The following is a 23015-nucleotide window of genomic DNA, read 5'->3' on the forward strand; positions in this document are numbered from 1 at the left end:
AAAAAAAAACCTTGATTGTTGGACGAATTTGTGTGCTTTCAGATAGGAATAAAAGACTTCTGGCTAGAAGTCTTTTATTATTTTAGTGAGAAATTACCTCTTTCTCAAAATGTATGTTACTTCAGAGGGAGCTGTTTCCCACAAGGTTTTATACGTTCAACAGCTCTCCAATGCTCGTTACCAAGTCATTTTTTTGAAGTTAATATTTGTTTTGAGTAATTACCAAACGTGTACCTTCCCTTTAAGTTGTTTTACATGTATGAGGTATCTTTGGTTTCATTACCAGAAAAAAACCCAAATAATGTAAATGTTTTCAACTTGTGTGCCCATTGTATCCTTAATGCCAGTAAAGCATGGCCATGGCCAGTGATTAGTTAGAATATCTATTACCAAGTTTTGTATCATGTAGATGTAGATGGGATCTACACTAGGCCTGAAAAAGCCTGGTATTGACCCCTTGCACGCACATCATACGCGGCGACTGTGCCACGCTCAGCATGTTTGTGGGCAATAGGTTTACACATGTTTTCTTTGCCAGTTATTCAGTGTTCAGCCCGATCCTTCCTCCCTGGCCAGTGGATGATGTGCACATCACAGTTCAACTTTGGCTCTGTTTGTCAGTTTGAATGCTCATCAGGCTTTGTGTTGGATGGAAGTAACACCAATGAATGCTTACGACAAGGGGATACCGCTAATGGTGTTTGGAGTGCACCACAACCAGCTTGTGAAGGTAAATGGCTGTCCATGGCTTGTGTGCTGGCCATGCTTATGGTTACATAGTAGCAGCTGGAATGTTTAAAATTCTGGGTTTTTTTAAGCTCTCTCTCTGTTGTAGGACAATAGACCTTATGCATTGACATCGTTCAGCCGCCATCTTAGATGTAAAACGATGACGCAACAATCAAATTGCACAGATTTGTAAGTGCAGCGCATAGGTTTGGCCAATCTCCAGCCTCATTTTGACCTCTAGGTGAGGGCGCCCTACTGATATGACACCATGTGCATAAGGTCTATAAGATTTTGCAGTAAGTCCCCTGTCGCTCAACGCATTTGTGAACCATCTTCATATTAAAGAATGTTTATCTCAAGCATCACTGTAGTCTTGATTCAAAGGCGCTCCTGTTGTAATCTAGAAATCTACTCCCTGCTGTTATAATTTCCTTTGCCTATAGTGAGTCGTTAAGAGAAGGCGCTATCAACCACAAATCACTATTACCCTGACAACCGCTATCACACAGTGGACTCCCATTAGCGGTCTATCAGAAGAGCGTGCCCTCTTGTGGCGTCACCAAACCTTAAGTCTAGTGCTTAAACAGCTGCTTAGTCGTGATGCACTGACCCCAGTTTCAAGTACATGCCATGTTTATTTTGACTTTAACATGTTAACATTGTATTACTGAATAACAACAAGTTGGGAATGAGATTTTTTTTGTAGGACCAGTCAATTTCCTTTCTATTGAGTTTGTATTATATGCCTAGCTTCCTTGATGTATTGCCCAAATCATAAGTAGCTTATGAATCAGTTACTATGGGTCAAAGTTAGAATGTTTTTTATTTATATATATTATGTTTGTCCCGAATCAACAGTTGTTAAAAATGCTAAAATTAAATTTACAATTTCAGTCATTAACTGCCCGGCACTCAACCCACCAGTGAATGGTAGAGTTTCTGGTGACTCCCCACAGTGCCCTACTGAATATGGATCATTGTGTGAGATTGAATGTGACGATGGGTATGGACTCACAGGAAGTGGATTTTTTCGGTGTCTTGCATTGTCTGGAGCGTCTGAAGGATACTGGGACGGTGATGATGCTAGATGTGAAGGTAAGAACAAACATTTCATGCAGATAAACTAACAGACATAGTGTTTGGCTTCAAGAAACAACAGGGTAATTCGTACGAAAGAAAATAATGTGGTAAATGTTGAGGCAAAATATCAAGTCAGTGCACATTCAAAGTGCACGAGAGCCTTTTGTACTTTGGTAGCAGGGGCACACAATCCTTTTTGTTTATCAATAAAAAACGAGCATTGTCAGCAATTTCTTAGAGAGAAATCTATGGATCTGGATACAGACTAGCTCACTTTTAAAAAGAAGTATGAAAACATGGTTCATTAGTTTGTTGACGGAAAGAAAACTCACTAAGCCTTTGATGAGCAAAGTTCATGGCTAAAAATTAATGAGCAATATGTGACAAAAAAAGACTTTCACCCATATAACATTGATGTGTGTTGGCATTGTATACTCAATACTTTCCCAAGCTCTGTGAAAAAAAAGTCACAAGGCACATTACTCGGGTGGGATTTGAACCCACGTAAAACGTGTGCTTTTTAATTCTAGTATCTTACCAACAAGACCATCGAGTTTGTGCGGAGATTAACAAAACCATTTTGTTTTTAACCCAGTGCAAACTTGCCCTCGTGCCTATATCTCCAACTACGGTCTGATCACCAACCGAGATGAGTGTCCAGCCACCAATCAAGTCCCTGCTGGTTCTACCTGTCGTTATGCTTGCGAGCCGGGCCATGTACTGGTAGGGTCATCAGAGGTCACATGTGGACTGGATGGCGAGTGGGATTCATTGTTCCCCTATTGTGAAGGTAAGCAGTGAAGTTTAATACTTTGATCTTTTAAAAGGTCTTTGGGTATGGTGTTAGCTAGCGGGACATATCGGTTGTTGCATGCAGTGATTGGTTTAAAACTGTCTTGATAAGGTTAAGTTTCCAAGTGAAGCCGTCCTGGTCGAAGGTCTCAAAGCCTGACGTCCAATGTGTTGTGGACAGAAGACTTGAACCATGGGTGATGGTGTACAAAGCAGTGGGCTTTACAAAGAAAGCAGCTAGCATACCCTTTTTCTCATGTTGATGTGAAAATAAATCATGTGTTTAGAATGCTCCCTTTCTGGTCCATTGTCAAAAGACATCAGTTTTCTCTCATATTTTTGCAGCTGTAACTTGTGACAACAGCGCGTTACCTCCACCAGGAAATGGCATTAAAAATGGCTGCCCCCACTCCGAGGAGACGTACGGCACTACGTGTACACTGATCTGTAATGTTGGCTTCATGCCGACACAACCCACTTATGTAACATGCACTGATGATGGAAATGGTGTGGGTGAATGGAATGGCAACACCATCACATGTGAAGGTTGGTTTATAATAACAACACTATGTAAATGAATTGCATAGCATGTTTTTAAATCAGGCCTACATTGAAAAACAACCTACGTAAATAACTTATAAATTTAACAGTCACTGTTTGTGGTATCCATGATCAAAAGGCAAAATTCTGTGCATATAGATGTGAATTTCAAGTTTTTGAAAAAACGTGCAAAGAATTCTTCCAAATTGTGCTTCCGCTTAAAGCAGCCTAAACAACTTTAAATTTTTGGACTTTTGTGTGAAACACGCTACCCAATGAAGTTGCTTTTCTTCACATTTTTGTGACCTTTGTGTGAAACAAACAAAAACTGTGCTTTTTAATTTCAGAAAACAAAAATAAAAATAAGATGAAATTAAAATAATTACTGGCACAGTTTATAGGAAACGGTCGCTTGAGATGAATGCCACCAAACTTTAAATGGTATTTAAAAACTTATTAAACAAAAGTTAATAGATGTGTTACCTCTTCCCAACTCTAGAGGTAAAGTGTGATCCATTACCTGTACCAGACATCACAGCGGGATATATGGCCGTCACCTGCACACTTTATGGGGTAGAGGTTACAGAGATAGACCAACCACTGAGTTATGGCACTGTGTGTGTTACACCATGTGATCTGGGATACATGGGCAGTGGCTCAGGGAGTCGTTCCTGTCTGTTGTCTGGTCAATGGGATGGAATGCCAATACAATGTCACGGTAAGAAAGTGATGAAATCTGTTTCTACAGATTTGAATTGATATTCATTTGGTTCTTTCTTTGTAGACCAGTGTCATTATCTTCGTTGTGTGTTTCCTATTTTATTTTGTAAAAGTATATTTCCTTTCTAATTGGGAATAAATTTTCCCTGAATTTCGATTGTAATTATTTGTGTATTTAGCGTTAACAATTTGCTAGAGTTGACAAAAGCTGAGGTGTTTTCAACAGTTCAGTTTCGCTGTATTTTTTTCTACCTAAGCCTATAGGTCACTTGTCAGATGCAGAAAGGATTTTGTAATCCTCATCAATAACTGTCTAGTGAGCATTTCAAGGTTTTTTGCTGTGATTTCTGAGCAAACCATCATTGAGCTTTCCTAGAAAGTTTTACTTCCTATATTTCTCTTTTTTCAATTGTGTTGTTCGGTTGACAGATATAACTCCACCCACTTTGATATGCCCGCCTGACATCACTGTTTTCGCTGAACGGGGAACTAACTTTGCTGAAGTACACTACAACTGGGAACCCATACAGGTATGATTATCAGCTTTATTTGGGATTTCATGTATGAGAGGAAACTGTAGAGAGACAAAGATGAAGGAGTAACTCATGTTTTATACTTTTTTAAGCGTAATTTCAGTTTATTGCAATGCTACCCTTCTCGTTGTAGTCCTGCAAATGCTGAATTTGTACTGGTATTTTCCATAAAGTTACAGTCTGCTTGTTTAGTTCAAATTTGTACGTGTCTAACTACACAGGTTTTGGAAGCCAGTGGTGACACTGTAGCAACGCTTGAGAGTATAAATGGAGCATCTGTACCAGCCAATAAGAGCACAGTATTTACAGAAGGGACTTATCGCCTGATCTATAGAGCCACAGACAGCAGCGGCAATTCAGCAACATGTGACATTTATCTTGATGTGAGAGGTGAGGAAATAATATCATATTCTTTTTGGAAGGAAATTGAAAATGTATAATGAAGATTGGTTTGTCAGAGTTGTACAATGCACCCTTGGGACAGTGTAATGGCAGAGCTAATGAAATTGGCCCAAACACATTTTAATTGGGTGCAGCACAACACATGACTTTAACATGACTTTATGCTCTCTACTGTAGTTATTGTTTAATGTGCGTTTTTTTTTTCAAACAAAAAAGTAATTTACAGCTAAAAAATGCATGGTGTCACACATAGCACTGTTTGGGTTGAACAAAAGGAAATTACATGGTGTAACTGATTTAATGGTTCAATGCTTATTCACATAGACCTATAGATGTGTAATTGAATTTAATTGAATTGAAAAACATTGGGTTTAATTTAACTACAAGTATTTTCTTTATTTTCAATTGTATAACGCTTTCTTTTGTGTAGGCAAATTGATCAGTTTTCTGGAGATGTGCGCAATTGTTTCTACATGAGCAACATGTTTAAGGAAACGGATGTTGGTTTTCCCTCACCTTCACTGTTACTTCCTTTTCTTGTTCATTTAGTCACAAGATGTCGACCGTTGCCTGCCCCCCAGCACAGTGTGACTAGCCTTGCTTCAGGCCAGGGTAATTGTGACAGCTCTGTAGTGTATGGCTCAGTGTGTAACATTAGTTGTGAAGAAGGCTACACAGTGACCTCAGTCAGTCAGAACCAAGTAGTATCCAGTGTTTGCAGTAAGATCGTATCATCATCGACCATTGGCTACTGGGACGGCCCGTCTGTAGATTGCATACGTAAGTTTCCATTTCAGTTAACTTGAGTGTGTACACAAAATCTTGTTTAGAATTCATAACAAACGCACCAATTTCATAAACTGATCAAGCACAAATCTTGCTTAGCATAATTCAGCCAAAATACCATGTATTTTGATTGTGAAAGTTTCTTTCATTTAGTTTTGGTTGAGCAGATATCTTAATAGATGTCTTCCTCCTAGAGGTATAAACTGAGATTCCCATAGTGATGTTAATCGGTAAACAATCTCAATCCAAATGTATTGGTCTAACCTGAACTCTTGTCGTTATTTCCAAAATCATCAGCAAACACATGCAGAGTACCAGTCATTTCGAATGGCTATGTGTCGGGATGTATCGGGCAGGAGGTGGATTACCAGTCTACTTGTACATTTGTATGTAATCCTGGTTTTCATAGCAGCCAGACATATTTGAGCAGTCGAAGGAGAAGTTGCCTTGCTGATGGATCGTGGACTGGCTCTGACCTACTCTGTGAAGGTGAGAACAGTTATGGCAGTGATTTTGTTCTTTTAGGTGCAACATACAACATACTACACTAGACCTATTATAAATGCCCCGCTTGAAAGACAAAGCAATAATGGTGTATTAGTTGAAAACAAACTGCCAAACCCAAGCTTTGACAACACCAAAACTTAAATCCCACTTCAGCTAGGCCACTCATCAGCCACCACTCTATGAATCAGGGCCTGTAATGGAAAACATTCTTACATTGTTGGTGAAAAGCCACAAGCCACCAATTACCTGTATACATATAGCAATACACTATTCAATTTCCTTAATGTTAAGTCTTGGCAGGTTTGCTTTAGAACATAGCAAAAGAATATGAAAAATAGTGAACTCAACTGTTGTCTTTGTCTACTGCCCTCTATATATATCAACTGTGGACATAAAGTATGCCTTTTTTGCAAAAACTGGAACATTCAACAGGAATGAGCTAGAACTTCTCAGTTGAAACAGCATTTGTTTCAAATTGACTCAAAACAGATGTGTAAATACAACTACACTCAGCATTTTGCAGGTTGTGTAGAATTAGTAAGGTATGCAATGAAACGTACCAAGTGCCTGCAAATTTGAACTGTTAGTGAAATCAACAAAGTAAACAAGTGTTTCTTTTATTGACAGCTGTGGTTTGCACCGGGCTGTTGAGCCTTGATCAGGGCACAGTCCAACCGAGTAGTTGCTCCACGGAGTCTGAACTTCCTTACAACACAAGATGTACATTCACATGTGATGAGGGCTACTCTTTGAATGGTCCTTACAGTAAGACGTGTACTGCTCAGGGTGTTTGGAGCGATTCAAGGGTCGTCTCATGCACAGGTAAACTATTCACTAGGATGGGATAATGTTTATTATGAATGATTACTTATAGAATGCTGATCAGGAACTATGATTGTTTGAGGTTGTTAATATTATCCCTAACTTTGTATGTAACAGATCATCAATCACCGGTGTTTACTGAGAGTTGCCCAGTGTATATTGAGAAGACTGCTCCACCAGGAATGCGGCAAGCTGTTGTCATCTTTCAAACACCGGTAGCAACTGATAACTCTGGGAATGTAAATGTTGCCAGGTATGTGTTAGAACAAAGTGAACATAATTTGGATCACTTGGCCATGACTTAACATTCCAGACCCCCCAACCCTTCCCAACTGACTGTGTCCTTTTACAGTGTTGTAAATTTTAGTCTCCAAATCACTGCATCATCAAATATTTTACATAAATTAGATATTGATCACATGTAAAAAATAGTTTTTAGTTTTGAACATTGGGATGCTAGGCAGCATCAGATATACCTGGTAAATTCCGTTGTTTGCTTAAATCTGAGCATGCGTATGTTTGGTTAGTCTTCTGCCACCTAATGTCACCTTCACATAGTTACTGTTTTCACCCCTACGCTGTCAAAACTCTGCTGTTACCAAGGTTTAAACATTCTTTTTGCCTATGTGAACAATGTTCACTTTTGTAAATGTTGTATTGACCTTTGGAATAGTTTGTCTGAGATCATGTTGATTTGTTTTGACCGAGATCATGTTGGTTTGTTTTGACTGAGTTGATTTGTTTTGTCTGAGATCATGTTGATTTGTTTTGTCTGAGATCATGTTGATTTGTTTAGTCTGAGATCGTATTGATTCGTTTTGACTGAGATCGTGTTAATTTGTTTTGTTTTGTCTGAGATTGTATTGATTTGTTTTGACTGAGATCGTATTGATTTGTTTTGTCTGAGATCATATTGATTTGTTTTGACTGAGATTGTATTGATTTAATTTGGCTGAGATCATGTTGATTTGTTTTGACTGAGATCGTATTGATTTGTTTTGACTGTGATCATGTTGGTTTGTTTTGTCTCCAGCTTGGATATTTCCCAGGGATCTGGGTCATCATTTACTGAAGGCACGACACGTTTGACTTACATTGCCACAGACCAAGCTTCAAATAGCAGACGCTGTGATGTCTACATCACTGTGCGGGGTAAGAATACATTATAATCTAGACAGAAATACATGTCTCATATTTCTCTAGATTCATTTACCCACATTATTACAGTTGGCTTAAAAAACATATCTCAAATTAATTTGAAACAAATAAAATGGCCACCATGGAAAAACAAGGTAACATGGGGGGATACTGCACTGATAGGAAGATCATTTTTTCAAGAGTTACTGATAATATAAGTTATCACACAAGCGCAAGTGGAATACGGAAAATATATATATTTTCCGTATTTCCCTGAGCGCGCATGTGATAACGTATTTATCTTCAAGCAAACTTGCTGCGTGACATAGAACACACAAGACGCATGGTAGTGATATTAGCCGTGCAATATAAGTTTTTATCACCACTCCATTCTGCCAATCTGATTGGAGGTTTAGCGCGTACTTGAAGATAATGTAAAAGCTTGTATATGAAAAGTACAATACTAGTATTCAAGACAACTCTATGACTACCAATTGGTTCTTGAAAAGTACAATACTAGTATTCAAGACAATTCTATAAGTACCTATTGGTTCTTGAAAAGTCTTGTAGCTTCACCTACAATACAAGTATACAAGACGACTCTATAACTACCAAATGGTTCTTGAAAAGTACAATACAAGTATTCAAGATGCCTCTATAACTACCAACTGGTTCTTGAAAAGTACAATACCAGTATTCAAGACTACTGTATAACTACCAATTGGTTCTTGAAAAGTACAATACTAGTATTCAAGACGACTCTACAACTACCAATTGGTTCTTGAAAAGTACAATACTAGTATTCAAGACGACTCTACAACTACCAATTGGTTCTTGAAAAGTACAATACTAGTAAGACGACTCTATAACTACCGATTGGTTCTTGAAGAGTCTTGTAGCTTCACTACCAACTGGTTCTTGAAGAGCACAGACCTTCATGAGTTTCCATGTTAAAGCGACTTTTATCATTACATAAAACATATCAAGAATATCAACTACATTGTTGAAAGACCTGAAGTGTGTGTGCATTTGTTGGCATTCCTTGTAACTCTTGATGTACTTTGACAGTTCTACGCTGCCAGCCCCTACAAGCACCAGCCAGTGGTTCCCTTGTCCAGTGCCCAAGTAACATCTATGGATCTACCTGTAGCTTCACTTGCAACACGGGGTACCAACTGACAGGCCCTGAAAGCAGGAAATGTGAAAAGAACGGTGAAGCTCCTCTAGTGGAGTGGACAGAGCAAAACCCTACATGCTCACGTAAGTAAAAGGCCTGTGGTTTGTCCGTGGTTCAATCAGAGTTCAGATTGTTGTATTTCCATGTTTTTTTTAGTTACCCTGAATTTTGTTGACAGCTGTATTAGTAATGTGAAAGTAATTGACTAAAAAGTTAGTAAGAGTTGATAAGAGCCACTCGTTACTTAACAGTGGTGTGTTTTGAACACACTTCTAGAAATGAATGAGAAATCAACCAAAGTTTTGTCATCGATTTTGATAATCATTGATGACAATTGTGAGTAATGTATTTAACTTTGTGAATTTTGTCCATGGTGCTATATACATATTATAGGCAGTACAAGATCACTGCAATAATTAACAGTTTCATTGATGTCTTTGGTCATTTTTCATGAGAGTTGTTTTACCCTTGTCTATATACATTGTGTAGCTCATCACAAACCATTCCATTTCTCTATGAGTTGTACATGTAACTTATACCATTCCCATAATAAAATGATATTAATATTTGTATACTGTTCACAGCAATATCTTGTCCTGCCTTGGCTGACCGGCCTGGTCAAGTGCTTCGTTCAGGCTGCCTTCATTACCCACCTGCAACTGAACTGCTGGGTACCACCTGCCATTGGTACTGTCCTTATGGCTATGGAGGTGTTGGTAACCCGCAATCTACCTGCCTTGCCAATGGTACATGGGATGTGGTGGACTTTACCTGTGAAGGTGTGTGTGCAGTTGTTAACCCTATTTCTAAGCAGCCCCACATGAATTTCACACTAAAATGATGTTTAGTAAAACCAATTTCGTAACGTTTGTGAAATCCTTCAATAGCAGTTTAAAGGCAGTGGACACTATTGGTAATTACTCAAAAGAATTATTAGCATAAAACCTTACTTCGTAACAACTAATGGGGAGCGGTTGGTAGTATAAAACATTGTGAGAACTAACTCCCTCTGAAGTGGAGTAGTTTTCGAGAAAGAAGTAATTTTCCTTGAATTTGATTTTGCGACCTCAGATTTAGAACTTGAGGTCTGGAAATCAAGCATCTGAAAGCACATAACTCTGTGTGACAAGGGTGGTTTTTCTTTCATTATTATCTCGCAGCTTCGATGACCGATTGAGCTCAAATTTTCACAGGTTTGTTATTTTATGCATATGTTGAGATACACCAAGTGAGAAGACTGGTTTTTGTCAATTACCAATAGTGTCCAGTGTCTTTAACACTGTTATACCATTTCATTATTGAGTGTAGTACTGTATCCATATTGTCAATGTGTGTGTACAATTCTAATTGATATCATTCTATCCCGAAACTAATTCTCTTGAAACAATTCAAACAACACTGTTTTACAGAGAGAAGTTGTCCAGCTTTAGTTGTTACTGAGGGCTTGGAGATATCTCCAGCTGAATGCCTCATCTCTCCAGATTACAATGACATCTGTTACCTTCGCTGTTCTCAATCTGGGTATAGAGTAGACCCTCCTTCCTATACCTTCATCCGATGCCTTGGTAGCGGAGATTGGTCTCATGATAGCACTGCATTCAGCTGTGTTGGTAAGATTAGATTTAATCTCTAGAAATCTACACATGGAAATGTTTGTCTAAACTTTAGCAGATCATTCCCTATTCCTTGGATAATTATTCTAAATGTCATTTGGCCCTTGGTTGTTCCTAGACACCCTGGGAAGTGTTGTTGTTGATCAAACGATTTTGATTTTGCCAAACTATAACCACAAACTATTTGGGATTTGAGGCTTTGCATGGTGAGTTACCAATAAATATTTGGTACGTGTTAACACCATGTGTGCAGCTACTTGCTATGTAGATTATGCTCTTTTTATCATGTTTATATTCTACTACCGTGCAGTAGGTTTTTCGGAATTCAAGAGAAATTCCACAAATAACTTACTGTTTGCTGATTTATTTTAAATGTTTAGATTATGAAAGCCCACATTTCACAACTTGTCCACTTGACTTTGTGGCATACCCAACGGACACCTCACTACAAGTAAATGTTACATGGACAGTAGAAGCTACAGATAATTCTGGTGAATCGCCAACTATAACCTGCAATCCAGCTCAACCAGCACAGCTACCGGTTGGGGATAATATTATCAACTGTGTTGCTACAGATACAGCAGGGAATCAAGCTTCATGTAACTTTGAAGTCAGTGTCAGAGGTATGTACATTGTACCATCCCAACGTCATCTGCTAACAGCCAAAGCAATAGAGTTTTGCAATGTGAAGTTTGTTTGCACCTTTCTATTAAGGGAAAAGAGCTTAGGTAAACGCAGAGGTCTCTGTTCCTTTAATCACCAGTTTGCCTGAATGGTAAGCAGCTCCATAATATTGGGATTCACTGGAATCATTTCTGAATCTAACACGATAGACCGTATTGAGTATGACGTCACTGTTCAAATATGTGACTTACAACATGGCATCTGTGCGCGTGTGCGTGCATGTGTGCAAGCATGTGCCGTAGAAATCAAATCGGGAATGCTGCGTGCTTCATTGATGTATGCGTTTGGACGGGCATACGGTTTGCCCTACAAGATGGCGATTTTCGTAGCAAAACAAGGGGTAATTCAATAGGATCTATACCAATGCTAAATAGTGTAATATGCCTAAATGTATGATTGAATATCATTCTTACAAAGATAAACAATTGTAACTGAACAAGACAAGAAATCAATACTTCTGCTTATCAAAGAAACCTCTGCCAGAAATAAGCATTTGATAAAGTAAGCTTTATTTATTTTTATTTAAGTATATTTTGTATTTAAAATATAAAATAGTTGCCAGATGTAGACCACTCAACCCACCGTTCTTCGGGCATTTTATTGGAACATGTGAGGATCAACTTGGAACTACCTGCCAGGTGGGCTGTCTGAATGGCTACACCCTGCGAGGTTCGGAAACAGCAAAATGCTCCAGGAATGCTACCACTAGTCTTTTGTCTTGGACCAGGGACGGTCCAAGACCATCATGTAAATGTAAGTCAATTAGGCTACTCTACAGAAGTGTAGTGTTGCTGTTCATTCATAAATACCGGTTTATCAATTCTGATTGGTGGAGAGGGCATCACATGGCCATGTTTAAACATGCGATATAAACACGGTGAGAAGTGTTCAAACAAAGGGGTGCACGCTTACTCAAACTATTAGCATGCACATATACGCACAACCGGTGAGCATCAATGCAATTTTGACCCTTTGCAAAATTTAGCCCGATAACCTGACTTGGTCTTAAAGGGCAGTTAAAAACCTTGCAGGGTCGTGGCCAGGCGATAAAGGACCTCCCCTTGGATCGGTCTTTATTGCACGGCGAGGACCCTCCCGGTTTTAAACGACCACTTAAGAACTCGTCACGTACTCTTTATACCCTTATTACAAATACAAATAGATCCTTTTTAAAGAAGTTTAACTTGCCTTATTTTCCTTTGTTGTGGAAAAATGGGAGATTTTTTCCCTCATAAAGTGATGGACATCAGTTGAGCTATTGGTTGTAATATTCAAATCCCAACTTGTTCAATCTTTGTCTCTACTAGGGGGAATCTTAACTTAGAATCTGAATTGATGACTTAACCTTATTCTTTCCTGAAAAACAACTGCAGCTTTTTAAGCAAACTTTCAGTTTTTCTCATTTTCAGTTTTCTTCCAACATCTAAAACTAAACATTTCATTGTCAACTACTACTCATTCTCTTATTGGTTCTTGGTGTGTAGTGAAATAGCAATTATTTAATTTCTTATTTGCAGTGGCTAGATGTGACCCCTTACCAGCAGGTCTCATCCCAAGCCATGGAGGTGTTTATCCTTCAATTTGCCGAGGTCCAGAACAACCTTATTATGGTACTACCTGCAGTTTCTTCTGTCGTAATGGATTTGAGCTGACAGCCTCACATGGAATGGTGACGTGCCTCGCTGATGGTACATGGAATCAAAATCTGTACATGCTCTCTGTGACATGCCAAGGTCAGTTAAATAGATGAACAATTTCTCTCTAAATAGAGCCATCTCATCAGTCAACCTCGGAGGAAAAAATTTCATCAATTTATAAAAATTGTATTTTCATGTTGTGAATTTTAGATACCGTTCCACCAATACTCAAAGTCTGCCCTGGCTCCTTAGTTGGATCAATGTCTGGCCAGACCCTTGGGGTTCTCCTCTCCTTTGATGTTCCCATGGCAACTGACAACTCCGGTGATCAACTTACAGTTATCAAGACACCCGATGACATCGACTCACCGTACAATTTCACCCGGGACACGGTGGTGTCTTACAATTTCAGTGATGGCGCCGGGAACAGTATTGTGTGTTCTTTCAGTGCTAATATCATGGGTAAGTTTGTTTTTGATATTTTTTACCGTAAACTTGGAATTACATGGTAACCGTGATGGTGAGTGCCATTGTGCCCTTGCAACAGCTGTGTTCCCTCTGAGAAAAATACTCTATCAATCTACTATTGCTCTTCCTTATATCCCTTTGGGCATTGTAACATTTTTGTGAAAATCTGCGACAGGATAGCTTTAAAGGAACACGTTGCCTTGGATCGGACGAGTTGGTCTATTAAAAGCGTTTGAAACTGTTTGTTATGAAATGAATATGGTTAGAAAGATGTTTTAAAAGTAGAATATAATGATCCACACAAGTATCACTCGAAACTGCACGGTTTTCCTTTTACGTCGCGAACTATCACGGTCGGCCATTTATGGGAGTCAAAATTTTGACTCCCATAAATGGCCGACCGTGTTAGTCGACAGGGTAAAAAGAAAACCATGCAATTTTGAGGTATATTTGTGTAGATCATTGTATTCTACTTTTACAATATCTTTCTAACCATACATTTTACAAAAAACGGTTACAGAACGATTTTCAAAGACCAACTCGACCGATCCAAGGCAACCTGTTCCTTTAACTACTTTACATCAAAGTTTTCTGAACTGGCATACAGGAAATATTTTTTAACGCTCGGGAAAAACTTTGGAGTGTCCCCTATTTTTTTGCAGTCAGTCGGACCGCTGGCAGAAATATCTACGCGATACATTCCATTGTGTAGGCTGTACACAATGTACTTACCGGGCTACACTTTGTTTTCTTTGTACAAATAGGAACAGATCGGTGCTGGTATTCATGCTCATCATCTCCCCTTTTCAAGGGAGTCATTGTGTAACCCCAGATTCCAGACCTTTTTCTCCTTTTGAATTTTTCTTTATACAAATGTGGCAAACAAGAATGGACAGAATAACACCATCTTTTATTATGTTTTTGGCTCAATGTGCCTCCTGAGGGTCAGCATACCATGGCAGATTATCGGCCATGCTTTACGGCTAAGGTTGTTTGATTCACTCATAACTCACATTTTCTAAAAGAAAATATCAATGCTTATTATGAGAACCTTTGTGGTACATCCTTTGTCAAGTAATTTTTTATTTTGACAACACTATTTCAAAGGAAAATTACAACTCAGGAAGCTTAAAGGGTATGTACATTTTGTAGGACAAAAAACACAATGTCCACAGATTTACATTTAACTTACACAGTTTGAAGATAATGATAGTAGAAAGCTTCCCTGAAAATATTACTTGCTGAGGTGCTGTAGTTTTTGAGAAATGAGTAAAACAATGTCATGAAAATAATTTTTGTCTCGGTGATCATGAGACAAAAATGAGTTTAGCGTGTAAAAACGTATGTTCATGACATAGTTTTACTCATTTCTCAAAAACTACAGCGCCTAAGCAACTAATATTTTAAGGTACGCTTTCTACTGTCATTATCTTCAAACGGTATAAGTTTAATGTAAATCTGTGGGCATTGTGTTTTGTTTTACAAAAAGTACCCAAATCCTTTAAAAAATATTTTGAACAATAATACAGCGTAGTGAGGCATGGAAAATGTTTTGGAAGCAGTTCATGTGTCGCTTTTGAAAAATGTTGTTTTCTATGTTTTCTTTTTGAGGGAAAATAAATGAGTTACAATCCCAGGCTTCATAAAGACGTAATTACAGATTAAAAGACTTTTTGGTCAAAGGTCCTTATATTGACCCCTTCCACGCGCGTCGGCCGTCATACGCAATGACTGATGCCACGCCTGATCACCATGTTGGTGGGCAGTTAGGATTACATGTATTAAAGGCAGTGGAAACTATTGGTAATTACTCAAAATAATTATCAGCATAAAACCTCACTTGGCAACGAGTAATGGGGAGAGGTTGATATTATAAAACATTGTGAGAAACGGCTCCCTCTGAAGTGACGTAGTTTTCGAGAAAGAAGTGATTTTCCACGAATTTGATTTCGAGACCTCAAGTTTAGAACTTGAGGTCTCGAAATCAACCATCTAAACGCACACAACTTTGTGTGACAAGGGTGTTTTTTCTTTCATTATTATCTCGCAACTTTGACGACCAATTGAGCTCAAATTTTCACAGGTTTGTTATTTCATGCATATGTTGAGATACACTAAGTGAGAAGACTGGTCTTTGACAATTATCAATAGTGTCCAATGTCTTTAACGCCGTGTCGCCTAAAATGTGCACTTCAACTGCATAACGCACTGCATAGAGGTATATATATATAAAAACGCACAGTGAAATTGCCCACCAGTATGGCGCATTCAAGATTTGTCTGATGGGTCAATACCAAACAAGAAAATGATCTTCTAGATCTAGGTCTTGTTTCTAGGAAAAATATTATTTTTTTTAAACATGTACCGACCGTTAGGGCACAATTTGTTTTCAGTGTGCCTCTTGCCTGGTTGAAATGTGCAACCATTGTTACAAAGTCGTGATACTAAAAGTTTTAATATAAACCACAAGGGAAACTGACTGGGTAAATTTACCCAGTCAGTTTCCCTTGTGGTTTATATTGATATCTTAAACAAAAAGTTGCATCCGCTAAAGGTGATCCCCTGGCTGCCGCTTCCCAGGTTGTATTGTAATTTGGGTGTGATCCCTGGCTACACGGCAGTTAACGGTTGTATGGCTTCTGACTGGCACCCTCGAACAAAGATATTGACAAAATAGGGACACCGCCAATATAGGGCTAGATAGCTCAGTTGGTAGAGCGCCGGCACGTTAATCCGGAGGTCGTTGGTTCGAATCCCACTCTAGTCAATTCTTTGTTCAACCCAAAAAATCACTAAAAGTTTTACACAGATACAAATGTGTGGCTTCTTTCAGGAGTTTAAGATTCTTTTTTATAGTTTCATTAATTTCTCTCCACTTAGATAACCTGTCACCAGTCATCGTATCATGTCCGGATGATCAACATATCATCACCAATAAAACAGAAACTATCGTCAGGTGGCCAGTGGTAAGAATTAAGGAGTCTGCAGACGTATCAGAGTTTACTCCCCCATTCATTAACAGACAAAGATGGCTAGTTTTGAATCTAAGCGCTTGTGATAGGAAGGTTTTAAGACAGTGGACACTGTTGGTTATTACTCAAAATAATAGATAGCATAAAACCTTACTTGGTAACAGGTAGTTGGGAGCTGTTGATAAAATAAACCACTGAGAAAAAGCTCCCTCTGAAGTAATGTAGTTTTTGAGAAAGAACTAATTTTCCATGAATTTGATTTCAAGACCTCAGAATTAGAATTTGAGGTCTCGAAATCAAGCATCTGAAAGCACACAACTTCGTGTGACAAGGGTGTTTTTTCTTTCATTATTATCTCGCAACTTCGACAACCAATTGAGCTCAAATTTTTACAGGCTTATTGTTTCATGCTTATGTTGAGATACACCAAGTAGGAAGACTGGTCTTTGACAATTACCAATAGCGTTCAGTGTCTTTAAGTCAATACTAAGTACTGAGCACTAGACAAACTTTGAAGCATGCTTATTGTTTTGGCTTCTACAGAGCTGCCAACTTTCCCTGATTCTCCCTGAAGCTCCTATAAATAAGTTCTGACAAAAAAAATGGAAAGTTTCCCTGATTTTCGAAACTTTTCCCCTGTTATGTCGATTGTAATTCTAAATATCTCTCCAGTTGTTGTACACAATTTTTCCAGTTGCAAGATACAATTGTTTGTAGCTCTGCTACTTTAACAGTATATAATTGTCAGTCGTCTGATGAACATCAGTTGAACCACTGAGAATATATAACTGCTTCTTCCAGAGTCAGCAGTTAAGATAAAACAGGACAATACAAGACAATAAATCAGCCAGTGTGCCCAAAATATGGACACAAAAAGAGCCACACATTTTGTTTTCAATAATTTAAATCTATATCAAATTAGTAGATTTATGTTTCCCACTAGTTTATTCTTTTTCTGTCTTTTGTTTATACATGGTGTGTATGCATTACAATGTAGTTCTGTAATATTGTGAACATCCTTTGTGGAAATAAATGCGAGTTGAATTGAATTGAAAAAATAGAAAGGAACAAAACTTCATGTTTACAGGCAAGTTTTAACTTCTTTAAAAAACGTGGCAGACTATTTGCTTGTATGTTGTTTGAATAAGTTGTGGTTCCTAATTTTTTAATTTTTTTGCAGCCTGAATTTGCAGAGCTGACTGGAGATGAATTGGAAACATCGTGCTCTCACACAAGCGGAGCTTCATTTCCATGGGGTAGTACTAACATTCAATGCACTGCAACCAATTTGGATAATGGAAAGACCAGCATATGCCAGTTTACTGTGACAATCACACGTAAGGGTTTGTTTTTGAAAGTTGTTTTCTGTTGATATTGCAAGCAGAAATTCTAATTCATAATTATTACACATAGAATTAACCATAGACAATGATTTATTTATTTTAATTTGTTGTATTTTACTCTAAATATTTTTTTCCCAGTGCCTGGCAATTGAATCATGTTGGGATAATCATTGGTTTACAAAGTTGCGTAATTTAAGATGGGCACACATTCTTTTAAAAATTAAAATTAAAATATGTTGCAAGTAACTGGAAAGTGAGATCAAGTTTAACTCTCGGGTTTTCTTTGTTAGACTGGTCAAATGATTTTACTTTCACATTTGTTATCACTTAGTATTGGTTCCCAACAGCAATTTATAATTGCATGGTTATTCACCACCTTAAACTACAATAATTGTCAAAACCAAATCTTGCCCATGTAAAAATCCATTTTGTTTGGGGGAACATACGCGCAAGACTTGCACAGTGAATAGAACAACGTGAAGTTTATGGTTTCTGTGTGTGTTGAACTGAGGACTGATCATGAAAACGAGTAAAAGTTATCAGATTGTTAATTTTTTTCTCAATCCTTTTACACTTATAGCCATTTCATGTCCAGAGCTTAATGATCCAAGGAACGGAGCTAAAGCTTGTGATGAGTGGGCGTATGGTCACTTCTGTTCAATGTTCTGCCATGAGAACTACGATGTATCAATGGATGTGGGGACGACTTTCTTCGTCTGTGGCTTGTCCGGCCTATGGAGACCTCTGCAGCGGTTTCCTGATTGTAACAGTGAGTATTAACAAAGAGTGCCAGTCAAATGTTAATGTTTTCAATGGCACTGTATTATGGTTATACTTGTATGGCACACCCCAAAACTGACGTGCAAAGTTGCTATTTAGACTGGCAGTCTAGGCAGCATGTTGTATAACTTACATTGACAGGATTCTTTGTTTGTACATTTACAAACAATATTCTTATCTGTGCTTTAAATTTACCAATATCTGTTTGAAGGCTGTGATTTCATGGGAAATACTGTTGTCAATTGCTTAAAACTAATGTGTGATCATAGGTAAAAAAATACCTCTGACAAACCATCTTTTCTCAATGCATAAAACAGGACGAAGACGCCCAGATGGGTTACACATGTTATCTGAGCTACAGTATTTCAGCGGAGACTGTTCTAATCCAGCAACACAATATCAGATCAAAGTACAATTCATCCAGCTTCTCAACGGGTCGTTGTTCAGCGACATCTGCACCAACAATGCTGACCAATGCAATGTGGACAATGTGCAGGTGACTTGCGGACCCACATCAAGAGGTCGTCGTGATGTCTCCAGATGGAGAGATTCATCTAAAAGTGTCCTTAGTGGCATCCAACAGATGTTTCAACCTAAGAATGACAGCAATCTCGGGATTGACTCTGACATGGAGCTCATGGAACATGCACAGAAGTGGCTCAGTGATATGAAAAAAGAGGGTAGACTTCCATCAGACCCAAGAGATAACTCCAAGAGGTATCGTCGTAAACATCCCACCAAACTCCTGAATCGCAAAAGAAGTCAAACTCGCCATCAAAGGGATGTCGCGATGGGCTTTGAACTGACGATATCATTTGATATGATATATCTCCTACCCACTGATCCAATGATCGAAAGTGATGTGTTTGAGGATGAGAAATGGTATGGGTATGATACTCTCTTTGAGCTATCAGACTATGTACTGGAGGAATGTGATCAAGGGAACCTTTATCCGGATGTTCAGGGCCTTGATGTAGATCCCCAACCATCAGATGTTTATGTCGATTATGAACCAAGCCCATCCTGCCCATTGGGACATGTGTCAACATATAGTTTAGATTGTGGTATGTCTATTTATTTATTTGTTAGCAACTTAGTTTGACCCTTAATTTGGCAATGTCAATTTGAAGCTTCTAATTGCCCCCACTAGACTGTTAATGTGTGTTGTGTTGTCATTTTAGTCTTTGAGAAAGACTCTGCCATAAATAATTTTTGTTTATCTATACCATTGTTGTGAGCAGGGCCCAATTTTATAGAGCTTCTAAGCACAAAAGTTTGCTTAGCATGACATTTTTTTCCTTGATAAAAACAGGATTACCAACCAATTTGTAGCATTGCTTTTTCCTGGGTATTCAGCTGTTGTTTGCTCATCCTGAAACTCATGTGGAAATTTGGTTGATAAACCTGTTTTTATAATGGCAAAAATTTCATGGTGAGCAAAATTTTGTGCTTAGCAGCTCTATGAAATTGGGCTCAGTTGATAACAGCTAAATCTATTTTCTTTTAGATACTCTTATTGAGTATGAAAACACATCCAACAACCTTAAAATACTGTACACGGCTTTTCACACTACTCAGAATTGTGGACATGCAAAGAGTTTCTTGCCAGAATTTACCCGGCAAGTCTGCGGCCACATAGCATTCCAAAGTCTTCCATTTGAACAGAATGTATCATGATTTTCTAGTTTTCTAAAATGTTTTCCTTTTCAATATAAACCACAAGGGAAACTGACTGGGTAAATTTTGGGGGTTGAACAAAGAATTGACTAGAGTGGGATTCGAACCAACGACCTCCGGATTAACGTGCCGGCGCTCTACCAACTGAGCTATCTAGCCCTATGTTGTAGGTGTCCCTATTTTGTCAATATCTTTGTTCGGGGGTGCCAGTCAGAAGCCATACAACCGTAAACTGCCGTGTAGCCAGGGATCACACCCAAATTACGATACAACCTGGGAAGCGGCAGCCAAGGGATCACCTTAAGGGGATGCACCTTAAGGGGATGCGACTTTTTGTTTCAGATTTCAATATAAACTCAGGTTGTATCAGAATTTGGGTGTGATCCCTGGCTACACGGCAGATTACGGTTGTATGGCTTCTGACTGGCACCCCCGGACAAAGATATTGACAAAATAGGGACACCGCCAACATAGGGCTAGATAGCTCATTTGGTAGAGCGCCTGCACGTTAATCCGTAGGTCGTTGGTTCTAATCCCACTCTAGTCAATTCTTTGTTCAACCCCCAAAATCTTGTTTTTCTTTTCTTCATACTTTTGAAGGGAAACTAATTAGGGTAACAGGTGAAAATCTTTCGCTTTTTGTTTCTAAGGTAATTGTTGCATGTTATTAAAAAACTTTCAATATTGATTTCTATTTTCTCCCTATACTGTAGTGGAATGTGGGTTGGGATTTTACTTTGACAGTGCAACCATTACATGTATAAGTTGCCCAGTAGGATCCTACCAAGATGAAGAGGCACAGTTAACCTGCAAGACGTGTCCCCCAGGAACATCAACACTCGGGAATACAACCAAGAGCGCTGATGAATGTCTAGGTAGGTGTTCTTGAACTTGTTGTGTTATGTTGATCCATAATATGTGGAAAGAGAACACTATCACTAAAGGCCAGTCCCACTGCAGCGATAACGATAACGATAACGATAACGACGCAAAGAGAAGGTTCTATTGGTTGAATTACTCAGCACAGAATGCGCCCTCGCTTATTCAACCAATCAAGGGCGTGTATTGATAACGCTTTCTTTCTCGTTGTTGTTATTGAGGCTTGTGTGATAGGGCCTTCAGGGTGATAGTCATGGTCAAGCTGATTCAGTTGCGGCTCTGTATGATTATGAAATATGACCCGATCTTAATTGGACATTGAGAGATGGGGATAGCGTTTAAAACATTTTCTGGGAAATTAAAGAGAGAACAACATGCTGACACCATTGGTTTTCATTATATTCTACATTTGAGTCCGACATTATCTGCAGATTATCAGCAGTGGTTTACGTCCAAGGTGCAGGCTGATACATCCTTACACATAAAATAAAGACACTGGAAACCTTAAGAAATTGTCAAAGACTAGTCTTCGTGTATCTCAACATATGCATAAAATAACATATGTGTGAATATTTTAACTCAATATTGGTCGTCGAAATGCGCAATAATAATGGAAGAAAAAACACCCTTGTCACACCAAGTTGTGTGCTTTCAGATGCATGATTTCGGAGACCTCAAATTCTAAATCGGAGGTCTCAAAATCAAATACAAAACTTTTAGTGGAAAATTAATTCTTTGTAGAAAATTACATTCTTCAAAGGGAGCCGTTTCTCATATTGTTTTTTACTATCAACAGCACTATGTTGGTGTTACCAAGTATGTTTTTATGGTAACAATTATTTTGAGTAATTACCAATAGTGTTCACTGCCTTTAAGGTAATCCCTGTTTTGCTGTTATAATAATAAGCAGGATTACAGCGCTCCCCAACTTCAAACCAGTCACTGAGTGCTTAAAATATTAAAAAGAGTCAGAAACATCGGTACTAAACCAACAATATAGCCAACAATTTCATAATTTCTACATACCCTTGATTGATGAGTTCACACTGATTTATAATTGATTGCGTTTTTTGTCAGTCTCTCTCCATTTGAGGATGTTTGAAGGCGAAAATTACAATGAAACCCCATAAAAATTTACAACAAATTAAAAATAATTGCATCAAAAGGGTATCTCCTTTCCCGCTACCGAAGTGTTAAGCCAGAGGCCCAAATTAAGAGAGTTTGGCTAAAGACTATAGCCACCGCTGAAGCTATCAATTTGAGACTTTTAAGGACACTTGGTGGCAGCAGACTTACCAAGTCAATCTATTTTTCTCAGAACGGTGCTCATGCTGAGAATATTCTGCCAGAGTTTACCTGGCAAGTCTGCTGCCCCCTAGCATTCCAAACTCTCCCAGCGGAGAAGAAGCCAAGAACACTTGTGTACCTTTCTTTTCTGACGACATTTGGTTTTGTTTTTCACTTGAAAATATATTTCAGGTATTTGCCCAAGTGGTCACTTCTCGAACACTGGACTTGAGCCATGCTTGAAATGTGAGAAAGGATCGTACCAGGCCGTGGTAGGGTCTAATTACTGTCAGCAATGTCCGGTCGGTCAGTCTACAGCCAGAATGGGTTCTTCAACTGTTGGGGATTGTACAGGTATGAACTTATCATGTTTTTGTATCAAATTATTATACTAAAGCTTATAAATTTCCTAAAGTGAACTTGCTGAAGTAATGACCAAAGAATGGACCA

General features: G+C 38.5%; 1 protein-coding gene across 2 annotated transcripts in view; it reads left to right on the forward strand.

Moving 5' to 3' along the window:
• Positions 1 to 23015, forward strand: part of LOC139935386 (uncharacterized) — a 65432-nt gene that overhangs the window by 24159 nt on the left and 18258 nt on the right. For both annotated transcript variants that reach the window (XM_071929951.1, XM_071929960.1), the window contains exons 7-31: positions 539 to 730; positions 1624 to 1824; positions 2405 to 2599; positions 2947 to 3147; positions 3641 to 3859; positions 4291 to 4391; positions 4616 to 4784; positions 5346 to 5576; positions 5880 to 6071; positions 6717 to 6911; positions 7029 to 7164; positions 7945 to 8063; positions 9117 to 9308; positions 9810 to 10004; positions 10635 to 10835; positions 11219 to 11461; positions 12078 to 12275; positions 13040 to 13255; positions 13370 to 13621; positions 16508 to 16593; positions 17780 to 17936; positions 18523 to 18711; positions 19040 to 19786; positions 21113 to 21274; positions 22758 to 22919. In XM_071929951.1, the coding sequence (XP_071786052.1) occupies positions 539 to 730; positions 1624 to 1824; positions 2405 to 2599; positions 2947 to 3147; positions 3641 to 3859; positions 4291 to 4391; positions 4616 to 4784; positions 5346 to 5576; positions 5880 to 6071; positions 6717 to 6911; positions 7029 to 7164; positions 7945 to 8063; positions 9117 to 9308; positions 9810 to 10004; positions 10635 to 10835; positions 11219 to 11461; positions 12078 to 12275; positions 13040 to 13255; positions 13370 to 13621; positions 16508 to 16593; positions 17780 to 17936; positions 18523 to 18711; positions 19040 to 19786; positions 21113 to 21274; positions 22758 to 22919 (5151 nt within the window). The remainder of the gene's footprint in view (positions 1 to 538; positions 731 to 1623; positions 1825 to 2404; positions 2600 to 2946; positions 3148 to 3640; positions 3860 to 4290; positions 4392 to 4615; positions 4785 to 5345; positions 5577 to 5879; positions 6072 to 6716; positions 6912 to 7028; positions 7165 to 7944; positions 8064 to 9116; positions 9309 to 9809; positions 10005 to 10634; positions 10836 to 11218; positions 11462 to 12077; positions 12276 to 13039; positions 13256 to 13369; positions 13622 to 16507; positions 16594 to 17779; positions 17937 to 18522; positions 18712 to 19039; positions 19787 to 21112; positions 21275 to 22757; positions 22920 to 23015) is intronic.

This window comes from Asterias amurensis, chromosome 1 (genome assembly GCF_032118995.1).
Source record: "Asterias amurensis chromosome 1, ASM3211899v1".
In the NCBI taxonomy this organism is placed as follows: Eukaryota; Metazoa; Echinodermata; class Asteroidea; order Forcipulatida; family Asteriidae; genus Asterias; species Asterias amurensis.